Genomic DNA, 21,899 nt, shown 5'->3' on the forward strand with positions numbered 1-21,899 from the left:
AGAGGTGCTGCTCTTAATTCTACTATTCATTAATTCTAGTTCTCTCTTCCCTCAGGTTCTGTTGTGCTTTTCTGGAATATTCGGTATTGATGTAAGAAAAAAAATGACACTGCTTTTGGTGTCAGCAGCCATGGCTTAATGGTAAAGTTGCTTCAAAGTCATAAGTTTGTGGCCACAACTCAAACTACAAAGGCCTGATGCTGCAGTGGGGTTTGCAAATGAGGAGTTTAACCCAACTACTGATTGCCCTCGCAGGCAGGAGCCTCAGTGCTTTAAAGAACAGATAGATTCAATGTCATGTCGCGATCCATACTTTTCCCTCAACCATCAGTAAATGCTCCTGATTTGTTCTGTATCGGACCTGGGAAAATGAGGCAGGGGAAGTGACTGAAGTGTCAGTGGGGGGGAGCATTTTGGATCCAGTGCTCACAATTCTATTAGTTTTAAAATAGTCATGAAAAAAGAAAGGCCTGATCTAAAAGTTTTTTGAGGGAGGCAGCCTTTGATGGTATTAATCAAAAATTGATTGAGGACAGATATTGGCAGGTAAAGGGACGGCTGGAAAGTGGGAGACCTTCAAAAATGTGATAATGAGAGTCCAGAGACAGTATGTTCCTGTTCAAGTGAAAGGCAAGGCTCGTAGGTGTGGGGTATTGCTGGATGACTTGAGAAAATGAGACTCTGGTCGAGAAAAAGAAGGAAGCATATTTCAGGTATAGACAGCAGAGATCGAGAGAATCCCTGGAGGATTATTAGGGCAGTAGGAGTATACTCAAGTGGAAAATCAGGAGGGCAAAAAGAAGACATGAGATAACTTTGGCAAATAGAGTTAAGGAGAATCCAAAGAGATTCTACAAGTACATTAAGAACAAAAGAATAAGTAGGGAGAGAATAGAGCCTCTCAAAGATCAACAAGGCTGCCAATATGTGGAACTGTACGTAATGGATGAGATACTAAAATAATATTTTGCATCAGCTTTTACTGTGGAGAAGAATGTGGAAGGGAGAGAACTTGGAAAAATAAACAGTGATATCTTGAAAAGTTTCCATATTACAGAGGAGATGGTGCTGGATTTCTTAAAATGCACAAAGGTGGATAAACCCCCAGAACCTGATCAGGTGTATGTCAGAACTCTGTGGGAAGCTAGGGAAGTGATTGCTGGGCCCCTTGCCTAGATCTTTGTATCATCAATAATCATAGTGAGGTGCTAGAAGACTGGAGGTTGGCTAACATGGTGCCATTATTTAAGAACGGTGTTAAGGAAATACCAGGGAATTGTAAGTTGTGGGCAGATTGTTGGATCAGATTTTGAAGGAGAGGATTTACGTGTATTTGGAAAGACAAAAATGATTACGGATAGTCAACATGGTTTTGTGGGTGGGAAATTGTGTCTCACTAACATGATTGAGTTTTTTGAAACAGTGACAAAGAAGGCAGAGCAGTGAACATTGCTTATATAGACTTCAGAAAGACATTCGACAAGGTTCCATATGGTAGACTGGTTAGCAAGGTTAGATCACTTCATACAGGGGGAGCTAACCATTTGGATACAAAATTGTCTTGAAGGTAGGAGATAGAGGATGGTGATGGAGGGTTGCTTTACAGACTGGAGGCCTGTGACCAGTGGTGTGCTGCAGGGATCGGTGCTGGGTCCACTGCTTTTTGTCATTTATATAAATGATTTGGATGTAAGTATAGGAGGTATGGTTAGTAAGGTTGTGGGTGACACCAAAATTGGTGGTGCAATGGACAATGAAGAAGGTTACCTCAGTGTACAAAGGGAGCTTGATCAGATGAGTCAACGGGCCGCGAAGTGCTGGATGTGAGGTGCTGCATTTTGGAATGGCAAACCAGAGCAAGACTATGCACTTTTAATGGTAATGTCTTGGGGTGTTGCTGAACAAAAATACCTTGAGATGCAGGTTCATTGTTCCTTTAAAATGGAGTCACGGGTAGACAGGATAGTGAAGAGGGCGGTTAGTACACTTGCCTTTATCAGACGGTGCATTGAGTATAGGAGTTGGGAGGTAATGTTGTGGCTCTACAGGACATTGGGTAGGCCACTTTTGGAATATTGTGTACAATTCTGGTTTCCTTGCTCTAGAAAAGATGTTGTGTAACATGAAAAGGTTGAGAAAAGATTTACAAAGGATGTTGCCAGAATTGAAGGGTTTGAGATACAGGGAGAGCCCGAATAGGCTGCGTTCCCTGGAGTGTCAGCAGCTGAGGGGTAACCCTTAGAAAATCATGAGAGTCATAGGTCGGGTAAATAGCCAAGATCTTTTTGTCCAGGGTAGGGGAGTTGGGGTGGGAGAGGAAAGATTTCAAAGGAACCTAAGGGGAAACATTTTCACCCAGAGGGTGGTGCGTGTATGGAATGTGCTAGCAGAGGAGATGGTGGAGGCTGGTACAATTACAACATTTAAAAGGTATCTGGATGGATATATGAATAGGAAGGGATTAGAGGGAAATGCTGTCAAATGGGACTAGAGGAATTTAGGATATCTGGTTGGCATGGACGAGTTGGACCAAAGGGTCTGTTTTCCTGCTGTATAACTCTATGACTTTATGTGTTTATTAACTGCAGCAACATCAACTATTTTATCATTTGTTCATGGGATATTCAAGGGATACAGACCAGCATTGTAGTGCCCATTCCCAGCTACACCTGAGAAGGTGGTGGGTGGTGAGGTGCCTTCTTGAGCAATTCCAGTCCTTATAGTTGAGATAAATCCACAGTGGTGTTTAAAAGGGAGCTCCAAGATTTTAACCCAGGCACAGTGGAGGAACAGTGATATATTTCCAAGTCAGGATTTTGAGTGACTTGGAGGAAAACTGGCAGGTGGTAGTGTTCCTCTGTTTTTTTCCTGCCCTTGTCCATCTGGATGGTAGAAGTTGTGGGTTTGGAAGGTGCTGTCGGAGGAAGCAGGCGGATTTGCAGCACGGTGTCTTGTAGGTAGTACACACTGTTGCCACTGAGAGGTGATGGTGGGGGGAGTGAGTGTTATCAAAAGTACATTATTGACCCAAGTACTTTACTGTAATTGGTATGGGACATTGTGAGATGCAAATTTCTTCTTTCTTCTGAACAACAGACAACTTAAATAATGCAGATGCATATGGAGACAATCTGTGGCACAAAAGAAATGCAGCGAGACAAGGAAGGAGAAAACTCCAGAAATCCACTGAGATTTTCCATGTTAATTGCCTTCACTTATTCCCCAATTATGCAATCTCTGACGACATTAGGGCTTCGCTTGACTGAATTAATTGCTCTTTCCCAGTTAGTGTAAAGTTGGGAAAGCTTGTTTTAACAGATTGGAGGTGTGGCGAAATCACCGACAAGTTTTTTTTTCCCTCTGAAGTTTTTTAAAGGGACGTTATTGAGCATAGGCAAGATAAAGGATTGTCTCAAGAGTGAAGCTGACTTGTCGCCTCCTCTAAGTCATGAATCTGAGATCTGTGAGTGGGTGTATGACGAGGACTGTTTGTCTGATTCTGCTTTGTGTTCACTGGGCTTCAGCTGCAGCTGGTAAGTGTTCAGGCTCTGTTACCCTGCAAGAATTTCCAGTGTCATTTCATCAACAACTTTTAATCAACTTTGAAGAAACAGGAGCTTTGTTTCCTTCTTTCAGAGCAAGGAGAAACTTCACTCAACAATAACTCCTTACAAACAGAGCCCAATAGACAAAGTCTGGTCCAGTGTGAACAATGTGAGTATGACTAAGGGACGCAGAGCAGCATAAGTTTGAACATAAAATATTGAGTGAAAGGATTTTTGAACACATTAAGCAGAACAACAATGTCATTGGTTCATCACAAATAGATTTATAACTTAAAGGAATTTACAACTCCTCCAGCTAAATCATTATAAATCTCTTTTGGAGTTACAACTATGACTCTTCCTTACATGAGCACAAAAAGATTCAAAAATGCAGATTTTAAATTTGTTATTGGAATTGTTAACACAACCCATTTATCATTGCTAGCCTTGAAATAATGAAAATTGCATCAAAGGCGAAATAATCTTCTAGCTGTTTCTGTAACACTGTGTACTTGGTACTTTTTATATCCTCTTGTTATTTGAAAGAGCTTACCTGTTTGAATAGATAGCGTGGTGGAAATAACATGTATAAATTGGTTTGAATATCTTTTACGGCAACTCTTCCTCCTGCAATCATTCTCTAGAGCAGTGTTCAGCTGATTGCACACACTTGAGTCTCCTATCAATTATTCCCAGTATAACCTTGCTTCAGATCTTTGAACAAAGAGCACCAAAACATGACGAGTGTTATACTTTGTTTTAAAATTGTCTTGTGAACAATCTTGTAACATTTCATTATGCTGAATAAATCAGGTCCTTTTCTGCTAGTATGTTTAGAAAGACCAACTGTTGATCAGTATAATACTAGCAGGCATGGTTTTTGTGTTGTAGTGGTGCTGTCCCTGCCTCTGAGGCAGGAGGGCCAGGTACAATTCCCACCTGCTCCATAGGTGCAAATATCCGTTCAGATGAAGGAACCATTGTGGTTCAAACCTTATTTGAGGTGTATTTGTAAGGGTGATGTGATAAAAATATACCAATGTGGTGTTTACTTCACAGAATCTTTTGCCAAAAGAAAGCTTTTGATCAGGATTGTTTAGTATATTTGTTGTTTCCAAAATGTTTCAGTATTTGACCTCTTGGAGTGAGGGTTTGAACAGACGGATTGCAAGACAGTTGGACAGATTACCGACCAGCCAAGGTGGAAGAGGGTGGAAATGGGACATATCAGAGGGAGTTTTGAAAGTTTGCAGTGGAATTGGACTGAAGCAGGAAGGAAAGGGGAGTTGCCTAAGCGTTTACCGATGTGGCACAATCGCTTCTCTTGGTCCACAAGCTGTAAAGGAATTTAACTGCTCCATTTGGTACCTCACCCCTCCCTTCAGCAACCAGATTTCATGAGGGGCTAAAGATAAAGATAAATTTAAATGTAAAACTAGGATACTTCTTTACAAATCCTTAAAAGTCCCAAAGACTGAATTTGTCACAGACACTGGTTGGCCTCTATTAAAACCTATAAAGGGTTTGGACTGGCTTGCTAGAATTTTAATTTTATTGACATATTTTCTGAGAGTAAAAAGAGCTTTTGTATCTCCTTCGCAGATTTCCAAAATGGTCAGGACATCTGTGCGACAACAAGGCTGTGTTGTCAGAACGGGGTGGATGAATACGGATGGATCGCTGCTGCAGTCGGTTGGAGTCTCTGGTTTCTCACCCTCATCCTTATTTGTGTAAATAAAGTAGATAAACTCAGGCCTGATGAATCTGAGAAGTACCCTTCATCTTGAGGCACAGGAAGCGAAATGAAACGCAAAACTGGAATGGAGTGAAAGGCGGGAAAAGAGTGGCAATCAGCTCTGATCAACTCAGGATGAATGAGCGATGTTTCAAGTATGGTTTGCACTCTGTTGACTGTAGCCTTTCTCTGGGTTTATTATACCCCTGTCAGCACACTGCAGCAAAGAAATGGCATGTAACCAAAGCAAGACTCTCTTTTAGATTAGATTACATACAGTGTGGAAACAGGCCCTTCGGCCCAACAAGTCCACACCGCCCCACCAAAGCGTAACCCACCCCTACATCTACCCCTTACCTAACACTACGGGCAATTTAGCATGGCCAATTCACCTGACCTGCACATCTTTGGACTGTGGGAGGAAACCAGAGCACCCGGAGGAAACCCAGGCAGACATGGGGAGAATGTGCAAACTCCGCACAGTCAGTCGCCTGAGGCGGGAATTGAACCCGGGTCTCTGGCACTGTGAGGCAGCAGTGCTAACCACTGTGCCACCGTGCCGCCCACATGTTCTTAAACATATAACACAACAATGGAAATCAGATTATTGTACTGGGCTTCATTTATCTCTAAGTTTTGAAACAAGCAACCAAAGAATCAAATACCTGTCAATATTTATGAACACTGCAGTAAATATTTCTTTCATGCTGCTGAACTGGATACGAAGGAGAATTGATAATTTGATAGACAGTTCTTTTCTCCTTTGGGCAGCCATCTTTCTGTTATAACCTTTTCCACAACTATTTTAATCAGATCTTTGCTGCCAGAGCATTCCTAAGTTCCTGAGAGGAAAACGAGCTTTTTAGCTCCTGCACAAACTTCCCGAATATCACTGTCCCGAATGCTTACTTGCTTTCCTGTTCATCTCCATTATGCTAAGATCACAACTCTGTTTCTCAAATTCCTTATGTTTGTTAATCTTCTCTCCATGCCATCTTCAGCTTTTGAAGAACCCAGTTGGGATTCAAACTCTTGCCTTGTCTTTCATTCCACTCCCTCCAATTTTGACAATAGCTGCATTGTCCAATTCTTCACCCAGGTTCCTCTCTGAACAAGTCTAGCCCTGAATTGCTGTACAGTTCATTTCAAACCAATATCTTTCACACAAAGAGTTTATTTATGTGCCATACTAAATCCGAAATTTCATTAAAATATTAAACCTTGTCTTAAGAATGTCTGATATGTTTGATTTGAATTTCAATACAGAACAAGTCAAAATACCATTTGGAATAATCATTATTGAGGAAGTATATCGAATAGTCCTACAGCAAAACAACTTCACTCATTTGAGGAATCAACAAATGTGAGGGTTACTGTGATGCTTCCAGCAGCTGTTTCTTTCATTTGTGCTGCCTCCAAAACTGGGACAATCATTACAAAGCCCACAGCACAGAGAGGAATGGGATTAAAGGAGGGAATGAACTTTTATCGTCCGTGACATTTGCTCATCTGCCACAATTACTGTATCTGCATGATTTAAAACAAAGGCAGCTGGTGGAACTCAGCAAGTCGGGTAGCATCTGTGGAGAGAAACTAGATTTAACATTTCGAATCCCAATGACTCTTCACCAGAAGATTGAACCATTCCCAGACTTTGAACGTTAACGCTATTTCTCTCCACAAATGCTGAGTTCCATCAACAATTCCTGTTTTTGCTTCAGATCCCCAACATTTGCAGTTCTTTGTTTTATTTTTGTGTGATTTACGATTGGTAATAAAATAAATAAACATTTCAACTGGGCTTGTTTACATTTCTTCACTATTCAGACGATCCTGTTGTACCTCAGATACCTCATTAAGAGTAGTATCGACTTACAGTAATAGAGCTGCAGAACGCTTAGTAAAACAATCTGCTTTACTGCAAAATTTGGCCAATCTTGCAAGTTTTGTTTAGCATTGAAACATTGACCACAGTTTTATTTTGAATCTCAGCTTGACTGTCTTGCCCAGAATCTGTTTGCATAAGTGGCTTACACAATGATATTAGTCACGTGAATGTAACACTATGAGATTAGTTTTCTAAATGGCTGCACACATCTGTCAGTATAGGAATCAAGGTTTTTTTAAATTGAATTAGCATTAATGATTTGGATTTTTGAACCAAAAACGCAATTTTAGAATTTGTGGATGACACTGAATTTTGAGGTGAGTTTGCATATCAGGGACTATTTGACAGATGGGTCTCTTACCCCCTGAAGACAAACTGTTCGGTTGCCATATTCTTTTTATTCATGGGCTCTAGGTATTACTGGCAAAGTCTGCATTTATTGACCAACCTTAATTGCCTACAGATGAAGTCATCTCAGAGGGCAGTTAAGAGTCGATCACATTATTGCGGATCCGGAGTCACGTGTAGGCCAGAGCAGATAAGGATGGCAGATTTTCAGTTGGGTTTTTCCAACAATTGACATTAGTTGGCATGGTCACCATGACTGACACTTGCTTTTTATTCCAGATTATTCCGCTATTAAAATGGTGGGATCTAACCGCATGTCTCAGCACAGTAGCCTTGCTCTCTGGGTTACTAGTCCAGTGATATCACCACTGTCTCCTCCAAACAGAGGCCTTAAGAATTATGAAATATTTTGGCAGAGCTGAGAAAGAGCATAACTAGAGGCAACCATCAAGAAATTCTGAAGAAAAGTCTTGGTTGGAGGAGGAGTGTAATCTCTTCTGAAATCTATTCTGAAAGGGGCTGAATGAAGTGGATCGCTTATGGACAGGAGAGAACAGAGGTTTCCAATGAAAGGTTTAGATGAAGAAAGATAGTTGGAGGCTCGAGTGGAGCAGAAACACGACCGTGAACTACTTAAGTCGAATGGCCTGCTCCTATTGAGTATTTCCTCTGTAATCCTGTACTTTTCCAATCTTCCAAACAATATTTGACCTCCACTTAGAACATAGAACAATACAACACAGTACAGGCCCTTCAGCCCTCAATGTTGTGCGGATCTTTTATCCCACTCTAAGATCAAACTAACCTACATTGTAATATCATCCATGTGCCTAACCAAGAGTCACTTAAATGTCCCTAATGTATCTGACTCTACTACCACAACTGGCAGTGTATTCCACACGAGATAAAAACGAGGTAAAAACAATGACTGCAGATGCTGGAAACGTGCCTTGAAGAAATTTTCCTCCTCTCTCTACAAGAATCTCAGGGAGTCCCTCTCCCACTGCAACTTCCAGGTACTCTATGCTACTTTCTCCCCACCCCCACCCTCCTCTAGCTTATCTCTCCACGCTTCAGGCTCTCTGCCTTTATTCCTGATGAAGGGCTTTGGCCCGAAACGTCAATTTCGCTGCTCCTTGGATGCTGCCTGAACTGCTGTGCTCTTCCAGCACCACTAATCCAGAAAGTGTATTCCACACACCCACCACTATCTGTGTAAAGAACCTACCTCTGACATCTCCCCTAAACCATTCTCTAATCACCTTAAAATTATGCTCATTTGTGTTAGCCATTTCCACCCTGGGAAAAAGTCACTGGCTATCCACTCTATCTATGCCTCTCATTATCTTGTATCTCTGCCAAGTCACCTCTCATCCATAAAGATGTGCAGGTCAGGTGAATTGGCCATGCTAAACTGTCCATAGTTGTTAGGTGCATTAGTCAGAGCGTGGTGGGTTACTCTTCAGAAGGTCGGTGTGGACTTGTTGGGCTGAAGGGCCTGTTTCCACACTGTAGGGAATCTAATCTAATCTAATCCTTCTTCGCTTCAATGAGAAAAGCCCTAGCTCCCTCAACCTTTCTTCATAAGACCTGCCCTCTAGTCCAGGTAGCATTCTAGTGTATCTCTTCTGTAACCTCTCTAAAGCTTCCACATCCTTCCTATATTGAGGTGACCAGAACTGAACACAATATTCCAATGGTGGTCTAATCAGGGTCGACAGAGCTGCAGCATAACCTCATGGTTCTTAACTCAATTCCTCTGCGAATGAAAGCCAACACACCACATGCCTTCTTAATAACCCCCAACCCCAAAAAACCTGGGTGGCATCTTTGAGGGATCAATGGACATGGACCCCAAGATCCCTCTGTTCCTCCTCACATCCAAGAATCCTGCCTTTAACCCTGTAATCTACATTCAAATTTGATCTTCCAAAATGAATCACTTCTCACTTTTCACTTTGAACTCCATCTGCTAATGCTTAACTCAGTTCTGCGTCCTGTCAATGTCCCATTGCAACAGTCCTCCACACCATCCACAAATTCACCAACCTTCATGTCATTGGCAAACGTACTAACCCACCCTTCCACCTCCTCATCCAAGTCATTTATAAAAACCAAAAATAGCAGAGGTCCCAGAATTGATCCCTGTGGAACATCACCGGTCACCAAGCTCCAGGTGAATACTTTCCACCTATCACCATCCTTTGTCTTCTATGGGTCAGCCAATTCAGTGTGCAGAAGGTTTAGAAGAAGAAAGATAGTTGGAGGCTCGAGTGGAGCAGAAACACAACCGTGAACTATTTAAGTCGAAGGGCCTGCTCCTATTGAGCATTTCTTCCGTAATCCTGTACTTTTCCATGCCTCCTTACTTTCTGATTTAGCCTATCATGGGGAACGTTACCAAGCACCTTGATAAAGTCCATGTACACTACATGCACTGCTCTACCTTCATCAATGTGTTTTGTGATGCATGACCTGCCCCTCGCAAAGCAATGCTGATTATCTCTAATGAAGCTATGCTTTCCCAAATAATCATAAATCCTGTCTCTCAGAATCCTCTCCAATAATTTGCCCAACACATTCGTAAGACTGACTTGTTTGTAATTCCCAGGGTTATCCCTATTTTCTTTCATGAATAAAGGAGTAGCATTTGCACCCGCTAATCCTCTGGCACTACTCCAGTGGATAGTAAAAATGCAAAGATCATCGCCAAAGGCACAGCAATCTCTTCCCTCACTTCCTATAGTACCCTTGGGTATAATCTGTCTGGCCCAGGGGACTTATCGATTCTCATGTTTTTCAAAATTTCCAGTACATCTTCCTTCTTAATATCAACCTGTTCAAGCATATCAGCGAGTTTCACACTGTCCTCACAAGTGACATGGTCCCTCTCAGTAGTGAATACTGAAGAAAAGTATTCGTTCAAGGCTTCCCCAACCTCCACCAACTCCAGGCACAAGTTCCCTCCATGATCCCTGTCAGCCTTACCTCACTCTGACCATCCTCTTGTTCCTCATATAGAGTCATAGAGTCATAGAGACGTACAGCATGGACCCTTCAGTCCAACCCGTCCATGCTGACCAGATATCCCAACCCAATCTAGTCCCACCTGCCAGCGCCCAAACCCTTCCTATTCATATATTCATCCAAATGCCTCTTAAATGTTGCAATTGTACCAGCCTCCACCACATCCTCTGGCAGCTCATTCCATACACGTACCACCCTCTGCGTGAAAAGGTTGCCCCTTAGGTCTCTTTTATATCTTTCCTCTCTCACCCTAAACCTATGCCCTCTATTTCTGGACTCCCTCACCCCAGGGAAAAGACTATGCCTATTTACCCTATCCATGCCCCTCATAATTTTGTAAACCTCTATAAGGTCACCTCTCAGCCTGACATTCCAGGGAAAACAGCCCCAGCCTGTGCAGCCTCTCCCTATAGCTCATATCCTCCAACCCTGGCAACAGCCTTGTAATTCTTTTCTGAACCCTTTCAAGTTTCACAACATTTTTCCAATAGGAAGAAGACCAGAACTACACGCAATATTCCAACAGTGGCCTAACCAATATCCTGTACAGCCTTAATCCTATCTGCCAAGGCTTTTTCCTGCCCCCTTCTAGCTCTCCTAAGTCCATTCTTCAGTTCCTTCATGGCTCCCTTGGAACCTGTCCGATCCTTACTTCCTCAAACTTACATAAAGTTCCTTCTTCCTCTTGACTAGATGTTCCACATCTCTTGTCATCCAAGGTTCCTTCACCCTTCCTTGCCTCAATGGGACATTTGTATCCAGGACTCAAAACAAGTACTCCCACAAAACAACCTCCACATTTCTGTCCTGCATTTCCCTGAGAATAGCTGTTTCCAATTTATTCGTCACAGTTCCTGCTTAATAGCATTATAATTCCCCCACTCCCAATTAAATACTTTCCTATACCATTTGCTCCTATCCCTCTCCATGACTATAGTAAAGCTCAGGGAGTTGTGATCACTATCACTGAAATGCTCTCCCACTGAGAGATCTTACACCTGACCTGATTCTTTGCCAAGCACCAAATCCAAGATGGTCTCCCCTCTCGTCAGCCTATCTACATATTGAGTCAGGTATCCTTCCTGGATACACCTGACAAAATCTGCTCCATCCAAACTATTTGCACTAAGGAAGTTCCAATCAATATTAGGGAAGTTGAAGTTACCCAAGACATCAACTCTGTTACTTGTGCATCTTTCCAAAGTCTACCTCACAACGTGCTCCTCCGCGTCTCTGTTGCTATTGGGCAGGTCTATAGAAAACTCCCAATAAAATGACTGCTACTTTCCTGTTTCTGACTGCCACCCACACTGACTCTGTAGACAAACTCTCCTCAATGATCTCCCTTTCTGCAGCTGTGATACTAACCCTGATTAGCAATGCCACTTAGTGGCACACTGAAAGCCAACAGCAGAGAATGACTCACTTGTTATACTGATGATGAAGCAATACGGATAGCGCACGGTGCTGAGGGGAATGGCTGTAATGGGGCAAGCTGAGTCAGCAAGGGGGCTCCGCTGCCCCCTGCTGTCTTAGGACATATTTAGTGACCATTGTAGGCCCAAATCCTTTGTGCCTTGTTAATGGCCAAGGAGTGATGCCACAGGATGCTGTAAAACATCTACTGCCAATACAGAGACAGGCAAAACTAGGTGAACGGTGTAATGCAAGGGTTTATAAAGTGTTATCACTACTTCAATAGGTTGTGAAAGAAACTTTAAACATGAAAGGGTTTTCTAAACAACGGTGGTCAATAAACTACCGTTGTCAAATATAATGTTCAACTTTAGTGACTAAGATGAAGGTGGACTATGAATTTTAAGTCAGATCTCGTCCATTCCATCCATTTCTTTCTTTCTTTGTTCCTCTTTTCATACTTGTTTTATTTTTCTCACTTCTGACCTCCAACATCGACGGTGGAGAGTTGAGGAAGCATGGACCCAATGGATACCCAGGTAAGCCCAGCATAGACCCCCTGCTTCACAAGGACTATAATGTTGAATTTTACCTATACTTCTGTATATTTCTAACTTATATTTAAGATTTTGACCTTATAAATCTTTGTACCTAAGATGATGCCAGAAATGGCAACTTCATACACTTTTTGCTGTACTCGTGTACCCTTGTATTTGAGTACATGTGGCAATGAACCTAGTTCTAATTCTAATTCTAACAAACCATACATCAGGTTTACAGCCATTGGGTAGAATGGCTGTTAGGGCTGGTGCATGTGGCAGAGGGGGTGACAAGGCAGTTCAGAGGGCATACTGTGTTAGTGGTGTGGAATGGAAGAGGGGGAAATGAGAGTGAGGTGTGAAACGCTGCAGAGGGGCTGTCGGACACAGCGTTGGTGGGAAGTGATAGATAATGACTGAGGCAGCAGAGAGCAGAGTACTACACTTCATCTGGCACAGCAAGGAGATCATTGTCCTTCCTGTACTGCTGCCCAATCCCTCTCACCCTGGAGATAGCACTGACCCAGGTTGTATCTCCAATCAGGCTGGTAGTGCCCCATCACCCACAAGGGGCATCCAAGTCCCTCTTAGAGAAGCCCTGCTGCCAACATTCCCTCTCTGTGCCATCTTGCATGATGCCTAATAGCGCAGCATGCAGATGGCAGTGTACCTTGATGTGGCCCTGAGGGATGCTACGCAGGACCCTCGCTGAGTGGCAAATTTCTTCATGAACGAAACGTGGTAAGATGGACGGATGCTGGACATTATTCTCATCGCAGGTGAGTTTGGTAAGAGATGACAAGAATTATGGTAACAACCACTTCACCAAACGTGACTTTGCTGAAAAAAAACAGTAAAATTCAGCCCCTGGTTTCTGAGTGACTCAGAACATTATCTTGTATCATTTTGTCACCTTTCCTAATATATCACTGAGCCTTTCAGACAATACATTGTTAAATAGAGCATTGGCAATTTTTTTTGGCGCAACAGTTGACATCAGAGCCATTCGGTATTTAGACTGATTGTTGGTTAAGAAGTTAAAGGGTGATTGGTGTTCTAGGGATATAATACAGCAGGAAGCAGATTCAGATCAAAAATAGAATCACTGAACAATGTTATAGTTAGAGAACCTAGACTTTCTGCTTAATTGAGATGATTTATGGGCATAATTCATTCATTATTGATGTTACTGCTACAAACTTTCACAGAATTTTGAGCACAAGTTGAAAACATGTGAGCACAGCTTTTTGCACTCATTGTAAACAAAATCGTGCAACATGTAGATCTCAGCAGGTAATGTTCTCAGATTCAGCACCAGGGTGCGTTCCAATAATTGTGATCATCTGTTGACCTTCAAAGAGGTTCCAAAATCAAGTTGGCCCCTCTGTGCTCTGACACTAACAGGCTACACTTTGAAAGGTCTGAATGATTTTCAGTTTACTACGGAACTTATTACTGTCCAACAATCTAACTGGAAAACAATTTTACTTTTTTGCTAGAGTGTCATTTTAAGTGTTTTGCAAATTGGTTATTCACAGCTCATATTTGGAAACTGTGATTTAAAATGAATACTTGCTCTGCTACAAACCCACTCTCAGTTGTGTGAATCAAAATTTGCCAAGTCACCACAGTTAAATATTTTGTGAAATATTTCCAAAGGAAATTTAAACAAAATTCTTAAAATACCACTCACGGTATAAATTTGAGCAAAGATCTGAGAGATAATGTTTTCAAAGTTTCCACTGTCAATCTTGCCGAAAGCAAAGATTCTACTCCTTTAATTTGTGTCTAAAATGAAAAGACAAGCAAATAAAAAAGAAAATTTTAAAAATACAGAAATTGGGTTATTCTAGGACAGTAAATGTGACCCTCGTATCTTAATGCAGAGAGAAGCCTTGGTCTGGTAGGTTTGGGAAGAGTAAAAGAGCTCAAAGTTGACAGTGCATTTCCTCTCGGCTGATGAATAAGGATTTTTCACTGCAGTAAACTTTACACTGGACCTTTACAGGAACAGAAGGCAGCCATTTACAGTCTTGAAATTTTCTTTTGTATGTTTGAATGAAATCCCGGCTGTTTTGTCACCTAACCCCCAAATTCTTAATAACTCGAGTTAACAGAAATCTGTCAATTCTGGTTTTTACAAATCAATAATTGACCAAGTACCCAGAGCCATTGGTAGAAAGGTTTCACATTTCCACCACCCTTTGCATGTAGAATTGTTTCCAAACTTGAGTCATGAATGCTTGACTTTAATGTTTCCACTATGCGCCAGTCTGAGATGTTCTAATCTATACAAATCATTTCTTGCTGGCCATCCAATCTGTTCCCCTTAATATCTTGAAACCCAAAATCAAACCATCCCTTAATCTCATATATTATGGGCAATATATTGGGATTATGTGAACTTTCTTGAAATTTGATACTTAGTGTCAATGTATCATCCTGATAAAACACCATTGAATTCTGAGCCGATGTATCCTTCCTAACGTGTAGTGCCCAGAACGGAACACTGCTCCAGGTTTGGTCCAATAAAACCTTTATGTAGCTATAGCTTGGCATGTACCCTAGTTATATCTAAAGACAAACAAGTCATTAATGTTTTTAATGACCTTTTTGGAATTGACCATGACAGAATGATCTGTGCACCTGAAACACTAAATCTCTCTGGGCCTCCATAGATGAAGATTTCAATGAGCTAAGCAAACAGTTTTTTTGTTCTTTAGAAGATATATGAATGGGCAGGGAGCAAAGGGATACAGATCCCTAGAAAATAGGTGGCAGGTTTAGATAGAGTATCTGGATCAGTGCAGGCCTGGAGGGCTAAAGGGCCTGTTCCTGTGCTGTAATTTTCTTTGTTCTTTAGTTAATTATTATATAAAGATATTTGGAGGGTGATAATAGATGAACAGGCGATTATGATTTGAAGTTAAAATGTAGCAGTAAGGTCAGCTTGAATTGAGCAGATGTTGTAAGTGAGAAATAGTGGTGCTTTAGTTTGCACGCTGGCGATCAGATAGGATTCAGAGGCTATCTTCATCCAAAACACTCTTGGGAGCCAATTAACATTCCAAAAGGAAAAAAAGTCACCCACTCACATCCCAATGGAAAGTGAGAGAGTATGTACTGTCAGTAGAGCCTGCCCTGCTTTTCTGAAAGGCTAAATAGAGAGGGCATGAGATTAAGGATCCTTTGTTTTTCCCAACCCTGTTAACATTCAACTTTTGGCAATACTAGTTTAAAAATGGAGATGCTAGTAACGCATTCACAGTAGAATTACAACTTTCAGAAGTGAGTTTGTTAGCTTTATTTTTGTGCAGACAACTAACCCCTTATCCTGTGCAATCAAATTTCAATGGGCATGTGGGAAGTTTTATTCTGAATGATGTCACGTTGCCAGGAGTGTGAGTGCAAGCTCTTTTCACCCGTCAAGTATCATCATCAAGGATTGACTGGAAAAGGATATAAAATAGGACAATGCACAAAGCAAAGCACTTTCCACAATGAATTAGCAATATTCCATTACACAAAGTAAGATGAAACTCTGCTCTCATTTCACCAGCGGTGCTCCGCATATACAAAGAACTGCAACAGTTCTAAAACTGTTAATTCAGTCTCTGCTAAAGTTGCTGCAGTTCTGTAACTACAGTGCACCTGACTTTGGTTTAATATCTGTTTTAACAAAAAAAGTCAACTTAATGCACTTGTTGCAAAACTCTTATTTACATTGTCGGCTAAAATTTCCACAAATAAATCACTGATTAAGTTATAACATCAGACACAGCAAGACAGCTGGTTTCTTTTTGTCATCTTTTGGAGCAGCCAGACTCTCAAAATTCAACACATCTCTGTCTCCCCTTTCTACGTGTGGGGGAAAAGACAGTAGAACACTGAAAAGAGTACTTCAAAAAAAAAGACCGAGGTACAGCACATAAACTGTCAAAGTGAATTTTGACAGACAACGTCAGCAGAGTTAAAAATTAAGAGACCGTGAGAGACAACTGAACACTCCCTTGTAATCTAGACTTTTGTTCTTCAAAACATTGTTCCCTATTTATATATTATTTACCGTGTCCAAAACATTATGTTTTATCAGTCTACGTTTTGAAGGAGGATGGTGTGCATTTGTCTCAAAGTTGAGAACAATACTAGATTACAAATCATTTCTCTGCCAATTGTTAAAAATAGAGCTATTCCTGCAAATGATGTGGAGGAGAGTGCAGTGGGTCAGTATCACTGTGAAACAGACAGGGAGGACTGTGCGGTGAGTCAGTGTCACAGTGAAACAGACTGAGGGGAATGTGTGGTAAGTCAGTATCACTGAGAAACAGACTGTGGGGAGAGTGCGGTGAGTCGGTATCACTGTGAAACAAACTGGGAGGAGTGTGCAATGAGTCAGTGTCACAGTGAAACAGACTAACATGAGTATCGATGGGTCAGAATCACTGAGAATCAGACTGTGGGGAGTGTGTGCTGAGTAAGTATCACTGTGAAACAGACTGAGGGGAGTGTGCGGTGAGTCTATCACTGAGGAACAGACTGAGGGGAGTATGCAGTGAGTCAATATCAATGAGAAACAGACTGAAATGTTTGTACGATGGGTCAGTATCACTGTGAATTAGACTGAGGGGACTGTGCAGTGGGGCAGTATCACTAAGAAACAGACAGGGAGGAGTGTGCAGTGAGTCAGTACACTAAGAAACAGACTGGGAGGAGTGTGTGGTGAGTCCGTATCACTGAGAAACAGACAGGGAGGAGTGTGCAGTGAGTCAGTATCAATGTGTAACAGACAGGGGAGTGTGCGGTGAGCCAGTGTCACTGTGTTACAGACTGAGGGGAGTGTGCAGTGAGTCCGTATTACTGTGAAACAGACTGGGAGGACTGTGCAGGGAATCAGTACCACTGTGAATCAGACTGAGGGGAGTGTGCGGTGAGTCCGTATCACTGAGAAACAGACAGGGAGGAGTGTGCGATGCGTCAGTATCACTGTGAAGTAGACTGAGGGGAGTATGCAGTGAGTCGGTATCACAGGGTAACAGTCTGAGAGCAGTGTGCAGTGAGTCCGTATCACTGAGATACAGACTGGGAGGAGTGTGCGGTGAGTCAGTATCAGTGGGTAACAGACTGAAAGGAGTGTGCAGTGAGGCAGTATCACTGTGAAACAGACTGAGAGGAGTGTGTGGTGAGTCAGTATCACAGTGAAACACACTGGGAGGAGCGTGCAGTGGGTCAGTATCACTGTGAAACAGACTGGGAGGAGCGTGCAGTGGGTCAGTATCACTGTGACGCAGACAGGGAGCAGTGTGCAGGGAGTCAGTATCACTGTGAAAGAGACTGAGGGGAGTGTGCAGTGAATCAGTATCACTGTGAAACAGACTGGGAGGAGCGTGCAGTGGGTCAGTATCACTGTGTCGCAGACAGGGAGCAGTGTGCAGGGAGTCAGTATCAGTGGGAAAAAGACTGAGGGGAGTGTGCGGTGAGCCAGTATCACTGTGAAACAGACTGAGGGGAGTGTGCAGTGAGTCAGTATCACTGTGAAACAGACTGGGAGGAGTGTGCAGTATCAGTATCACTGTGACGCAGACAGGGAGCAGTGTGCAGGGAGTCAGTATCACTGTGAATCAGACTGAGGGGAGTGTGCAGTGAGTCAGTATCAGTGGGTAACAGACTGAGAGGAGTGTGCAGTGTGTCAGTATGACTGTGTTACAGACTGAGGGGAGTGTGCGGTGAGTCAGTATCACTGTGAAACAGACTGAGGGGAGAGTGCAGTGGGTCAGTATCACTGGGCAACACACTGGTAGGAGTATGCAGTGAGTCAGTATCACTGTGATGCAGACAGAGAGGAGTGTGCAGTGTGTCAGTATCACTGTGATGCAGACAGAGAGGAGTGTGCAGTGTGTCAGTATCACTGTGATGCAGACAGGGAGGAGTGTACAGTGTGTCAGTATCACTGAGAATCAGACTGAGGGGAGTGTGCAGTGAGCCAGTATCACTGTGAAACACACTGGAAGGAGCGTGCAGTGGGTCAGTATCACTATGACGCAGACAGGGAGCAGTGTGCAGTGAGTCAGTATCACTGTGAATCAGACCGAGGGGAGTGTGCAGTGAGTCAGTATCACTGTGTAAAAGACTGGGAGGAGTGTGATGCGTCAGTATCACTGTGAAGCAGACTGAGGCGAGTATGCAGTGAGTCGGTATCACAGGGTAACAGTCTGAGAGCAGTGTGCAGTGAGTCCGTATCATTGAGATACAGACTGGGAGGAGTGTGCGGTGAGTCCGTATCACTGAGAAACAGACTGGGAGGAGTGTGCAGTGAGTCAGTATCACAGTGAAACACACTGGGAGGAGTGTGCAGTGAGTCAGTATCACTGAAACAGACTGAGGGAGTGTACAGTGAATCAGTATCACTCTGAAACAGACTGGGAGGAGCGTGCAGTGGGTCAGTATCACTGTAATTCAGGCTGAGGGGAGTGTGGAGTGAGTCAGTATCATTGTGTAACAGACTGGGAGGATTGTGCAGTGAGTCAGTATCACTGTAATTCAGGCTGAGGGGAGTGTGGAGTGAGTCAGTATCATTGTGTAACAGACTGGGAGGATTGTGCAGTGAGTCAGTATCACTGTGTTACAGACTGGTAGGAGTGTGCATTGAGTCAGCATCACTGTGTCAAAGACTGGCGAGGAGTGTGCTGTGAGTCAGTACCACTGTGAAGCAGACAGGAAGGAGTGTGCAGTGAGTCAATATCACTGTGAAGCAGACTGGGAGGAGCGTGCAGTGGGTCAGTATCACTGTGACGCAGACAGGGAGCAGTGTGCAGTGAGTCAGTATCAGTGGGTAACAGACTGAGAGGAGTGTGCAGTGAGTCAGTACCACTGTGTAACAGACTGGTAGGAGTGTGCAGTGAGTCACTATCACTGTGATGCAGACAGGGAGGAGTGTGCAGTGAGTCCATATCATTATGCAACAGATGGGGAGGAGTGTGCAGTTATTCAGTATCACTGTGAAACAGACTGAGGGGAGTGTGCAGTGAGTCCATATCATTATGCAACAGATGGGGAGGAGTGTGCAGTTATTCAGTATCACTGTGAAACAGACTGAGGGGAGTGTGCAGTGAGTCAGTATCACTGTGAAACAGACTGGGAGGAGTGTGCAGTGAGTCAATATCACTGTGAATCAGACTGAGGGGAGTGTGCGGTGAGTCAGTATCATCGTGAAACAGACTGAGGGGAGTGTGCTGTAAGGCAGTATCACTGTGTTACAGACTGAGGGAAGTGTGCAGTGAGTCAGTATCAGAGTGAACCAGACAGGGAGGAGTGTGCAGTGAGTCAGTGTCACAGTGACGCTGACAGGGAGGAGTGTGCAATGAGTCATTATCACTGTGAAACACACTGGTAGGAGTGTGCAGTGAGTCACTACACTGAAACAGACTGAGGGGAGTGTGCAGTGGGTCAGTATCATTGTGAAAGAGACTGGGAGGAGTGTGCAATGAATCAGTACCACTGTGAAGCAGACAGGGAGGAGTGTGCAATGAGTCAGTATCACTGTGAAACACACTGGTACGAGTGTGCAGTGAGTCAGTATTACTGTGACGCAGACAGGGAGGAGTGTGCAGTTTGTCAGTATCACTGTGTTACAGACTGAGGGGAGTGTGCGGTGAGTCAGTATCACTGTATTACAGACTGAGGGGAGTGTGCGGTGAGTCAGTATCACTGTGTTACAGACTGGGAGGAGTGTGCAGTGGGTCAGTATCACTGTGCAATGCACTGGTAGGAATGTGCAGTGAGTCACTATCACTGTGATGCAGACAGGGAGGAGTGTGCAGTGAGTCCGTATCACTGTGAAACAGACTGGAACGAGTGTGCGGTGAGTCAGTATCACAGTGAAACACACTGGGAGGAGTGTGCAGTGAGTCAGTATCACTGAAACAGACTGAGGGGAGTGTGCAGTGAATCAGTATCACTGCGTAAAAGACTGGGAGGAGTGTGCAGTTAGTCAGTATCACTGTGAATCAGACTGAGGAGAGTGTGCGCTGAGTCAGTATCGCTGTTAAACAGACTGAGAGGTGTATGCGGTGAGCCAGTATCACTGTGTCACAGATTGAGGTCAGTGTGCAGTGAGTCAGTATCACTGTGGCGCTGACAGGGAGGAGTGTGCAGTGTGTCAGTATCACAGTGTAAAAGGCTGGGAGGAGAGTGCAGTGGGTCAGTATCACAGTGAAACAAACTGAAGGGAGTATGCGGTGAGCCAGTATCACTGTGTTACAGATTGAGGGGAGTGTGCAGTGAGTCAGTATCACTGTGAAACAGACAGTGGGGAGTGTGGAGTGAGTCAGTATCAGAGTGAAACAGACTGGGAGGAGTGTGCAGTGAGTCAGTATTACTGTGAAACAGACAGGGAGGAGTATGCAATGAGTCTGTATCACAGTGAAACACACTGGTACAAGCGTGCAGTGAGTCAGTATCACTGTGACGCAGACAGTGAGGAGTGTGCATTGAGTCAGTATCACTGTGAAACAGACTGAGGGGAGTGTGTGGTGAGTCAGTATCACTGTGAAACAGACTGGGAGGAGTGTGCAGTGAGCCAGTATCACGTTTTACAGACTGGGAGGAGTGTGCAGTGAGTCAGTATCACTGTGAATCAGACTGAGGAGAGTGTGCATTGAGTCAGTATCACTGTGACGCTGGCAGGGAGGAGTGTGCAGTGAGTCCGTATCACTGTGACGCTGACAGGGAGGAGTGTGCAGTGAGTCCGTATCAGTGGGTAACTGACTGAGAGGAGTGTGCAGTGAGTCAGTATCAAAGGGTAACAGACTGGTAGGAGTGTGCGGTGAGTCAGTATCACTGTGAAACACACTGGTAGGAGTGTGCAGTGAGTCAGTATCACTGTGTCAAAGACTGGGAGGAATGTGCAGTGAATCAGTATCACTGTGAATCAGACTGGGAGGAGTGTGCAGTGAGTCAGTATTACTGTGTTACAGATTGAGGTGAGTGTGCAGTGAGTCAGTATCACTGTGAAACAGACAGTGGGGAGTATGGAGTGAGTCAGTATCAGAGTGAAACAGACTGGGAGGAGTGTGCAGTGAGTCAGTATTACTGTGAAACAGACAGGGAGGAGTATGCAATGAGTCTGTATCACAGTGAAACACACTGGTACAAGCGTGCAGTGAGTCAGTATCACTGTGACGCAGACAGTGAGGAGTGTGCATTGAGTCAGTATCACTGTGAAACAGACTGGTAGGAGTGTGCGGTGAGTCAGTATCACTGTGAAACACACTGGTAGGAGTGTGCAGTGAGTCAGTATCACTGTGTCAAAGACTGGGAGGAATGTGCAGTGAATCAGTATCACTGTGAAACAGACTGGGAAGAGTGTGCAGTGAGTCAGAATCACTGTGAATCAGACTGAGGGA

The 21,899-nt window shown here is 43.5% G+C and overlaps 1 protein-coding gene across 1 annotated transcript; it reads left to right on the forward strand.

Moving 5' to 3' along the window:
* The first annotated feature begins 3,376 nt into the window (after window positions 1-3,376).
* On the forward strand, window positions 3,377-7,081 carry LOC122559477 (transmembrane protein 213-like). Its single transcript, XM_043708967.2, has 3 exons — window positions 3,377-3,533; window positions 3,637-3,714; window positions 5,148-7,081. Exons 1-3 carry the CDS (start codon window positions 3,449-3,451, stop codon window positions 5,330-5,332), a joined length of 348 nt encoding a protein of 115 aa, XP_043564902.2. The 5' UTR covers window positions 3,377-3,448; the 3' UTR covers window positions 5,333-7,081.
* Window positions 7,082-21,899: the final 14,818 nt, after the last annotated feature.

Source organism: Chiloscyllium plagiosum, unplaced genomic scaffold, assembly GCF_037043375.1.
Source record: "Chiloscyllium plagiosum isolate Xiang-an unplaced genomic scaffold, Cpla_swu_hap1 HiC_scaffold_19, whole genome shotgun sequence".
In the NCBI taxonomy this organism is placed as follows: Eukaryota; Metazoa; Chordata; class Chondrichthyes; order Orectolobiformes; family Hemiscylliidae; genus Chiloscyllium; species Chiloscyllium plagiosum.